Here is a 10,823-nt window from a genome sequence, read left to right on the forward strand (position 1 = left end):
ATTTTCTTCCCTACTTTTTTCATAAATGTAGGCATTCTCCATTGCTGTATTTCTTTTTCTAAAACTCATAGTTTAATGTCATCTGTAGATAATAACAATATGTTTCACCATATTTATTAGAGCCAAAGGAAAATACACTGAAAAGCATTTTGTGGACTCTAAAGCTTTTGGGGGGCGCTTCTCTTTAGTGATTACATTTCTGTTCACCTCTTCTACACTAAGGAACAGTTGGTGTTTCTCACTTCTAGCAGGACATCTCCATCTGAACTTCCCAATTTGTTAATGACACCACCGTCTTTCTGGTCATCCAGGCATGCAAGTACTTTAGCTCCTTCCTTGCTCTTGCCCTTCACTTGGAATATATTGCCAGGCTTTTGATGGTGCTTCTGCATCCTGATAGCCGTTGGTACTACCCTAATTTATTGCCTAGATTAATTATGTGGCCTCCTAACTAACTTTCAACTTTTCTTCCATTTTACCTTGTACACTAGTATTGATAATTCTCCCAAAATAATAGTTCTGGTCATGCCGTTTTGGTGTCAGTCCATTGCCTGTAGAACAAAATTCAGTCTTCTTACCTTACATCTTCTACTACATGACCTACGTCTACAATCCAATGTTGTCTCCCACAGGTCCACTTCACACACACCCTCTGGCCTGAAAGAATTAATTGCCATTCAGTCAGTGGCAAAGAAACCAGCTCCTAGTTTCTTACCTAAACTGCTCACTCATCTTTATTCTCAGTCTCTGCTTATCAGAATCTCATTTGTCTTATAAGGTCCAGCCTAAAAGACACCTCTCTCTTGTACCCTAAACCAGGAGCAGTATTTCCTTCTGTATTCATTGTACCACTATCTCCTCTAGAACTTAGGTTGTGCTTTGTGTTCGTATCCCATGACCTCTTAGGAGTTGTAAGTTCATCCTGTCTGACTTCATCTCCCCCAAGGATTTAGCACACTGCTTTTGTACAGTATTTGTTGTTTAACTATGTCTTCAATAGTCTAACTTTTTTTTTTTAACAATAGGTTTATGCTAAAACTATAGATGGGCAACAGACCATTATTGCTTGTATTGAAAGCCACCAGTTTCAGCCTAAAAACTTCTGGTAAGAAAGTAGATGTTCTCTTTTATCTATATTGGAAAGAAACCAAACCAGCAGTTGAGACTTAGTTTTTAATCTAACTAGCTTGGGATAAGTTATTTGACTTAGAGGCTTTTTAGTTCCCTACCTGCACAATGAGGGATTTGGACGTGATCATTTAGATTTCTTCCAAATCTAAGATTTTATAATCTGTCTTTTAAAAAATTACTCTTACATTGAGTGAGAATAAGTGATTAATGAAGTACCCAGTGGAAAATCTGAGTTTTACTTGGGTTTGGTTAGTAACACTTGAGTTAGTTGCATAACTCGACTGCCCGTCCACTTGTGGAAGAGGCTCCCATGAACAGAATAGGCATAGTTTTCTACTCCAAGATGAAAAAATGAAAAATGAAAGTCAGAATAACTTAGGAAAGACTTATGATGATTCCATTTGGAACTAAACTTATACTTGAGTGGATAGTGCTTTGTATTTGTCAAACTGGAAATGACTTGTTTCTTTTTCCCCTCTTTCCCAAATTCTCTGCCTCAGTGGCAAATTACCTGTTTCATATGCTTATTACTAATTCTCCAGTGTTGTGTGTGTGTTTTAATAGGAATGGTCGCTGGAGATCAGAATGGAAGTTCACCATCACACCACCTACAGCCCAGGTGGTTGGAGTACTTAAGATTCAGGTGAGATCCTAACATGTTAATAGGCCATGTTAAAAACGACACATTTTAGACCCAACCTGCAAGTTGGTATTTGTTCTGTTATTAGAAATAAGGAACAACTGTATGTAGATGCAAAGGGAAATTGATGGTGAATAGAAATAGAAGTGAGTAGAAATAAAAGCCTCCTTTCTGGAGAAGTACTGTAGTCAAACAGAGAACTATTCTGGGGTGATAAAGGATAGTCAGATGAAGTGTCCTGCTTGCTTGTTATTTTTCTCTTTCAGAGATAACCCAAGATCTTTCCAGGAATTATCAAACAGCAGTTCTAGGGAAGAAGAAAATAAATGTTAAGACATGACTATATAGCAGCTACTGTAACTTAGGGCCTTTTGTGTATACTATCTCATTTAAATCTGTACATATGTATTTAAGTTAACTCTTAGTTGTGAAAAAAAGCTACATGAATGGGCTTGTTTTATTTATCTTTTTGTTTACAGTAATGCAAGAGTTTTTAAATCAAGTAAATAAAACACAATGGCCAAATGTTATTAACGAAGCAAAGTAGATTTCTAATGCTGGTGTTGGGACTGACAGGCAGGTGAATAAAGAGCTTGTTAACTTATTTGATACCTATCTGGATTGAAGTCTTCTGATATCTTAGCAGATTTGATTTTCAAAATTCAGGGTGATTTAATTCTTAAGCCCAACTAACTCTAAGGTTGGGTTAAAGAGTTACTGATAACTGAGAATATCAGTACATAATTGTACCTCTATTATTAAGTCTTGCTTTAATAACGATTAGCAAGACTTGCGTTTTAAAATGGTATATTTTTGTCCCTTAAACAAGCTGTGTAGTGGGTTCATGTTGCCCAGGGAATTCCTTCTATTGCTAATAGGATCATAGTTTCTACCTAGATGGAGCTTGGCTGTTTTTATACTCTTCTAATGGTATCTTAGGAGAGTAAGGCCCTAATGAGACACTTTGCTTCTTCCTGGAACAGGGAATTTCTAACTTTTTGATAGAGCATCACATTGGGAGGCATTATGCATATTGGATGAGGTTTTAGTTTTGGAATTTTAATTTAATTTAGATCCTAGCTTCTACTACTAGATATATGAACACGGAGAAGTTATTAAATTGCCTCAAGCCTCAGTTTTCTCATCTGTAAAACAGGATTAACAGTAGTCCCTATCTCAGAATTCTTACAAAGATTGAATGAGATAATGTAAGTAATAAGTAAAATGTTTTATATAGGGTCTAACACACAGTTAGGAGTCAATACATAACAGCTAGAGTAGTGCAGGTTATTGCTTCTTTCTTCTCTTCTGCTTTATAGAGATAAAACATTCCTTTTTCAAATGTCTCCTGGTAGTATGGACTAGATGAAGGAAGCACACATTACCTGGATTACTGTTCTAGCATTATACTCTGAATTTCAGCTCCTCCACTTTATTTTTTTCATAACACAAGTGTAATTTTGCTGCAACATTCCCTTTCCCTGAGTCTCCTCACCTATAATAGGGTAAAGTCTGAATTCTTAACATGGTTTTTAAGGTGGTTTGCTCTTCACAGTCTATCTCCAACTTACTTCATAGCAGTGTCTTTTGCTGCACTGTCTTCCACACGTACCCATTTGCAGTGAGTTCTTTGTTCTTCCCTAAACTAAATCAATTGTGTTTCATTCTCTTGTACTTTTTATCCCCTTGCTAGATACCCTTCTCTACCTTGTTCAGGTAGATAACAACTCCTATTTTCAAGACCCTGTTCAAATGCACTTAACAAAAGGATACTCTGATCCTATTCTGTCTGGCCAGTTTCTAGCCATATTAAGGTGACTGAACCTATCGTGTAAGTTGCCAAAACTTCCTGAGCCTTACATGTCGTTGAATGGTTAGTGTGTCTCTTGTGTAATCCTCCCTCTTGCTAATTGTCATCATAATTATTGCACCCCACTTTACCCTACATTCTCAGAACTGCTTTTGTCTTATTTTTGTAGCTTGGTTTACCAGTAGAATAGTTGTTTTCAATGTTGTCTTTAACTCTTAATAAAGCTTTCCTGCACCTGGTCAGATCTCTACTTAACCAATATTAATGACAGTATAGATGGAGAAGTGTGTAAAGGATTAGGACCCATTAAAATTCCTTGGTTTTCACAGAGAAAAACTAACATTCATTGATTTTATTTTGACTATTTTAATACTTTTAAAAAGTGGAATCTTATTTTAAGGTCTTTGTATTTGTTCACAGTGACTTAGCACACAGTGCCTAGAATGCAGTAAGCACATAATAAATGTTTTTTAATTAAAAATCAGTTTTTCCTGCTAAGGAAAGAGAATTCTTAAATTTAAGTGTTCTGTGAATTTAAACCACCACTGTAAATTACTATTGGTGATATTAATTATTCATGTAGAGTTGGTAAGATTGAGGATGGCTTAAGGCATGCATTTGGGCTCTAAGCAATAAGTTTCTATGTGACCTACACATAACTTGCTCAAACATTGTCTCACACAGGTTCACTATTATGAAGATGGCAATGTTCAGTTGGTTAGTCATAAAGATGTACAGGATTCAGTAACTGTTTCGGTGAGTGTGGAATATTTAATATCTGTCTCACTTTTGTCTTGTTTTTCTTTTAAAAAAATAGTTTTGATCCTGAGTACTGATTCTGCCACTAGAAATTCAGGTTGTTTTCAATGCTTTGATTTTGGCATATAATATAATCAGTATATAACTAGCCAGATTTGTTGTTAATTTACAGTCTTTGACTCAGAGTAGTGATAATGGCTCTGGAGAATTCAAACTTCTTTCCCTCTTTCTCAGTTGTGAGATTTGCTCAAGGACAGCAATATTTCAATAGATAAATACCAGGAGGAAGGAAAGTTTGCCAAACTAAACCCTGTAGGGCTACAGCCATATTATTAGAGAAACTGAGTATTTTTAGGAATATCCAATCAAAAAGTATTGTGTTCTATACCTGGAAAGAAGGGACATAATTTTTTATGCATTCTCAGTACTTCTTTATATCCCTAGAAGTTATTGCTTTTGTTTGTGTGTTATATCTAATTAGTATTTACCTTAGTGAAGATTAAAACTGAGAAATGTTAAAAATATTTATTAATTTAAAAATAACAAAACAAACCCATTACTTGTTAACCTAAGTAACACTTTCAGAAAACAGCTATATTTAAAAAAAAAGTCATTGATTTACATTTCCTCAAAGGGTATAATGTCTGACATAATAAAAGACAACTGGATTTTCATATGTGCCTCACACATTAGCCCTCAAAGTGATGGAATTCATCACACCTCATGTAGCTTCTATGAAACTACACTGTACACACGAGAGTAAGAGTGAAAAAGGCAAGTAGGCTTGTCTTAGTATTATTATGAATAGAAAGCAGTTTTGACTATTTGAAAGAATCTTGAAACTGCTGCCCTAGGCATTAAATCTTACTCTCTTACCTTTAATTCTGTTTTACTAAATACTGTAAGGAAGAAAGAGATTCAGTTCATTTTGTACCTGAATCATGTAAAACAAAATGCAGTTGGTTGCTTTAGCATAATAAGTAGTAAACAGAGGAGTATCTGAGCTTAAGACATATGACTGATATGTCTGAGGGCATTGTTTATATCATTTTAAACCAGAGATATTTTCAAGGCATTAAAATTTCAATGTGTCATGATGCCTTGGGCATACTGTGGTAGAGTGGAAAGAAGCATGGGTTTTTTTTTGTTGAAGACCTGGATTCAGATCCTATCTTTAAGATTTAAAAGCTATATAATTTCAATTGAGACAATTAAGAGAATTCTGTTTTCTCATCTGCAAAATGGAGGTGATAATAATAACCGCAGATCTACTTCACGGGGTTGCTGTGAGAATCAAGGTAATATTCATGGGAACTTGAAAAATTATAAATTGTTATACAGATGTTAGTTAAGATGGACTTAGTATCTTTTTATTCACTGCATACACCTTTTTAAAAATCCTGATTTCTCCCCCCTCCTCTCTCTATTAGAATGAAGTCCAAACTGCCAAGGAGTTTATTAAAATCATAGAGCATGCAGAAAATGAGTATCAGGTAAGATGATTTGAAACTAATTTTTCTCAATCTAATGCCTTACTATTTTGCTTTTAACATATTTAACAGAATTTTCTGTTCTTTTAACATAAATATACATGTTGCTCAGTGTTACTAAATATGGAGACTTTACAGACCTTGCAACTTGGCACTCTGCCTACAATCAGGGTTTCGCCACTGAATGCACTGCAGATTTTCCCTGCTATCCCAAAGTAGAGCGTTCCCATGAAACCTTTCCTAAGGCCAAATGGCGCAAAGCAGAGAAGTAGTTACTTGTAGGACACACCTTGCTAACATAGGCACAAAATACATTGAGATACAGCACAGATGCTCACAGATACAGTTCAAAGCTCTGGATGCTTGATACTGAGTTGCTGAGTGTAGTTACCGGGGAAGGACCTTGATGGAGCCGCTGCTGCTGCTCAGGGTGGACTCTGCCCCTTTAACAGCCTCACTGCAAAACAAATGCTGAACGCTATTTTCTGCTTTTTACTTTAGTAAAAATAAAGTGACATAAAGCAAACTTTAGAAAAGCAGGGGATGCTTGTTTAGCCCTAGTTTTAGAAATAATATGGGCGGGCTTCTTAACTTGCTTCAGAGGTTGGAGAGGTGCTCACTAGAAATATTATGGCCTGCATGTCCTTCTTAGGGGACTCAAGCATGTCCTTTGACTACGGAGTTACTTTCCTATTCAGAACCATCAGGTTTCTATTCAAGCAACTTATCTTCAATTATCTATTGCAGACAGCAATTAGTGAAAACTATCAGACAATGTCAGACACCACATTCAAGGCCTTGCGCCGGCAGCTTCCAGTTACCCGCACCAAAATCGACTGGAACAAGATACTCAGCTACAAGATTGGCAAAGAAATGCAGAATGCTTAAAGGCTGAATGCAAGATTCTTCAGTATGTGGAAAGAAAGGATTCAACGTGTGGTCATATGATAAATAAGTGATTTATAAACAAGAGTGATATTTTGCTAGGGCTTTCAAAGTTAACAGGTTTTCTAGCCTCATGGAATAATACTGTTGAACCTATAGCATTGTCTTGATTCTTTTTGTGTTTTCTGCCTTGTAATTTTCTGTCTTCACTATATCTACTTGTAAATCTTTTCTTTTCTTTTCCTTTTTAATTCTACCACATTTAATGCTGGGGAGAGAGATCTATCCTGGAGTCATTTTACTGTTTAGAAAATTTTCCTAGCCATGAAGCCTTGTTACTGATATAGACAGGTAACATGTTCAGTACTTCTCTACCCCAACCTTCAAAGCACTTCTGGTACTTCATTGGTTTTTCTGATCAACCAACAGCTAAAGAGGCTATGCGATAAACGGTAGCTGAATGGAAGACACATTCATCCTTCTCCCTCCACTTGCTTTGATCATCACTTGTAACATAACTAGAGCTTTCAAACTTTTGGATTGGGGCTTTTCAGGTCCTTTTTGGAGGCAAAGGAAGTTTTCTGGAAATTCCATTATAGCCAGCTTCTCTGGGGAAGTTGTTTTTAAATCCAAAGACTTGAACCACATTCCCTGCACAGGAACGTGTTTGCTTTTTGCCCTTCCTTCATTGTCTCCTTCCCATCTAGTACCATTATAGTTATAGACATTTGCATTTTTTAAAGAGTTTTACCCATTTATTATTTTTTTAATATTCAAAAACTGCTGACATGCTAGGGATATAGTAGAGTATAAAACTTGAAAAATGCAGGTGTTGAAGGAATAATAGGTATCTTGTGCTTTAATACTTTGTGGCAGGATTGTACTATAAGCAAATGAATCAAACAACTGTGTAAATCACACACAAAAACTAAAAATGAACCAAAGTGAAAAGGATAACTTTCAGGCAGCATCTTTCTATTGTAACCTGTTATTTAAGGGAATACTAGTGATTTGTTCTAAATAGCATGTAAAACTTATTTCAGATTACTCTTCCTCAGTCCTGCCTGCCAAGAACTCAAATGTAACTGTGATATAGCATCCCTTCCCAGGTTTATTGGCAGGTATAGGTGTGATCTCAGAATACACAGGTGACATAGATATGATATGACAACTGGTAATGGTGGATTCATTTACATTGTTTACACTTCTATGACCAGGCCTTAAGGGAAGGTCAGTTTTTAAAAACCAAGTAGTGTCTTCCTCCAAATACATGTCAAAAAAGAAGGGTGTTTGTGCTTCAGCTTTGTTTTTGCTTAATAATACAGTCAGCAAGAGTTTGTTTCCAAGTGACCTGTTGAGCTGTGTAAGCATTTTTGTTTATTTCAAATAAAATATATTTGTATTATTTGTCATTCATACTATATCCATCCATACCACACTATCCTCTGTATCAGGTAGTCCAATAGAAATATACCTGTTTTGTTCTTAAATTGTCTGAGTCTCTCCTTTTTGAGCCCTCTCTTCAGCTTTTGTTCTCAAGGTAAGATGTGGAACTGTATTTGATCTTATTTGATGAGAATGTTCAGGGTTTCTGAAATTGGTTTCTACTTTTAACTGTTATAGATTCAGTGACTATCAGAAGAACTTGCAAAGAACAGCTCTTTTTTTATTTAAGTTTGAGCAATTTCTCTGTGGATCATACTGCTCTACTCAGTGGCTACTGGGTGGTTCAAAGGTTTTGTTTTGGGTTTTCTATTTCTGTCAAAAAGAAAAACATCTATCTTCTCTACTTATCACTCAAAAAGCAAGGCCCAAGTAGTTACAGTTACTAACCAGGAAGGAGAATTGAAAGAACCCCCTGTACCTTGAACTTGGATAATATTTCACATAGACTTAACTCTGAATGCTTTTCCTTCCGTACACGTGGGAAAGGCTTTTATCCTGGTTCCCAATAGGGAACCAGAGGAATTTCAGTGTTTCACCCTGCATTCAAGGCCAATTCAAATTCTCACCCTTTTGAGGGACAGTTAGCTATACTACACTCTGTACTTGTTGTGCAAACAGATTCAAACATTCTGGCCTTTGCCTTTCACTTACTAACCCCATCAGCCTACCTGGTCGATCTCCCTAGTCCATATAGACTTTTGTAAAGACTCTTAGTCTCTTGTCCATCTAAAGCCCTTGGTTACTTGTATAATTGGGAGGAAATCAGCCCTCTTTGCCAAGTCCTACAGAGACCTCTTGACTTCCTTAACCTTCTTCAGCAGAATATTTGCTTGATTGTATCCATTTTACCACACTGCTGAAGTCAGCCTATGGTGTCCTAGGGCAGTGGTTTCCCAGCCAGAGGGAAAGGAGTTTTCTGGGAGGACTCACTCCTATATTTGGGTTTGAAGTTACACTGCTGAAGACTATGTGTTTCATTTGTGCCTCGATGGTTGTGCTTCTGTTAGTTGCCTAGTTCTAGTGCCTGTTCTGTTTTATAACCTAGAACTTTGATGCTAGACTTACCTAGGTTCACAAGATACTTGCAAACTTTGGCACATTCGCTCCAAATTCACAAAAGACTGATACAATCTGAATGCCAGTTCATGAGTTTGTAACTTAAATAGAACTACCAACTACTTACTACTTGGGAAATCAAAGAAAGAAAGGAAGATTCGTAAATAAAGAACAAACCTGGACAGTCCCATAAGATAAGTTGAGCTGACTAAAATTCTCCCTTGAACAGAGTATATTTTTAAAAATACGGTAGATCTAAGCCCTGTACAGGCAAAAACCAAATGCATCAAAAAGCATTTCTATGTATAAGAATTTACAGTTGATCCTCATACACTGTGGTTATGTTCTGTAAACTTGCCAGCAAACATTGAATTAGCACATACTGAAACATTGCTCCTAGGGGAAATACAGAGTTAGGTTCCTGCAAGCTTCTGGTCACAACATTTCTGCCAGCCAATCAGTACATAATCTTGTTTATGTTTCTATTTAAGTCGCTTTATTTAATATTTTTTATTCATTAACATTGAACTCACCACTGACAGAGCCGTAACTCATACCTGAACAAAGCTTAACCTAACAGGAATTTTCTCTCATTAAGGGAGGGACATCACAGCCTTCTACTTAGGAACACTAGAGAGCACTTCAGCACTACGTAGGCTTGGGGGCCATTTTAAGCAGTTGAAATCACCAACAAAAAGCACAAAAAATGTGACCACAAAATAAATCATGAAAAGGGTGTTTATAATAAGAGCTGAAACATGAAGGCAGAACATCATCTGATTCCACTTCAACTGGGAACATGAACTTTGGGCGACTTTTTTTTTTTTTTTTTTTTGCCACTCTGCACATCCATGAACAACTACAATAGTGCTACTGGTACTGATTTTGAAGTTAACTAATTTTAGTGAGTAGGTGAACTTGAAAATATAGAATCCACAAATAATGAGAATCAATTGTACCTGCCACAGCCATTCCTTTGGTCTATGGTTAGACTGACCAATTTCAGCGTTTCAATTTAAGGCATATTTCTAGTTGCCTTAGGGAGTACAGTCTAGTTGGAATATATAAAGTTAGAGAAAATTCAAATGCTTAATTTTAGAATCCAAGAAACTATGGAGTAATGAGAACTATAAAAATATAGGGCTTATATAACATTCTTCTCCAAAGTAGTTACCTTGGGAGACTAGGTTTGTTCCAGTAATGTTGTTGGCCAGAGTTAACTTTCAGATGGCCTTCAGTGCTATTTGAACCCATACTAAAATCAACCTTACTGCTTTAAAGTCAGATTCTAAAAAATGCAGATAGTTTGGGGGAAGGCTTCAAGAAAGTGAGACCTGAACTGGTGAAAAATAGGAAGATCATTCTAGACATCTAGACAGCCACAGGTGAAAATAACAACTCCAATTGAAGTGGATTTTCCAGATTAAACTGGTTTAGAGAGGTTCCCTTAACAAAAGCCACATAGCATCACATTTCCACCAAGTTTTTACTGCAACTGTTTGTGTATATTTTGAGAACATGCAGAAGATGAGGCCTATCCAGGGAGAAGGGAGAGGTTATGTATCCAGGAATATGGGGACTTAGATTTGCTGATCAGAATGGAACC

At 36.4% G+C, this 10,823-nt stretch overlaps 1 protein-coding gene across 1 annotated transcript in view; it reads left to right on the forward strand.

Moving 5' to 3' along the window:
• CAPZA1 (capping actin protein of muscle Z-line subunit alpha 1) overlaps nucleotides 1-8,205 on the forward strand; it is a 39,148-nt gene extending 30,943 nt beyond the window's left edge. The window contains exons 6-10 of the mRNA XM_010995295.3: nucleotides 1,026-1,105; nucleotides 1,696-1,774; nucleotides 4,266-4,337; nucleotides 5,771-5,833; nucleotides 6,578-8,205. Coding sequence (XP_010993597.1) covers nucleotides 1,026-1,105; nucleotides 1,696-1,774; nucleotides 4,266-4,337; nucleotides 5,771-5,833; nucleotides 6,578-6,718 — 435 coding nt within the window. The 3' untranslated portion in view covers nucleotides 6,719-8,205. The remainder of the gene's footprint in view (nucleotides 1-1,025; nucleotides 1,106-1,695; nucleotides 1,775-4,265; nucleotides 4,338-5,770; nucleotides 5,834-6,577) is intronic.
• The last annotated feature ends 2,618 nt before the right edge of the window (nucleotides 8,206-10,823 follow it).

The sequence above is a fragment of the Camelus dromedarius genome, chromosome 9 (assembly GCF_036321535.1).
Source record: "Camelus dromedarius isolate mCamDro1 chromosome 9, mCamDro1.pat, whole genome shotgun sequence".
Taxonomy (NCBI): domain Eukaryota; kingdom Metazoa; phylum Chordata; class Mammalia; order Artiodactyla; family Camelidae; genus Camelus; species Camelus dromedarius.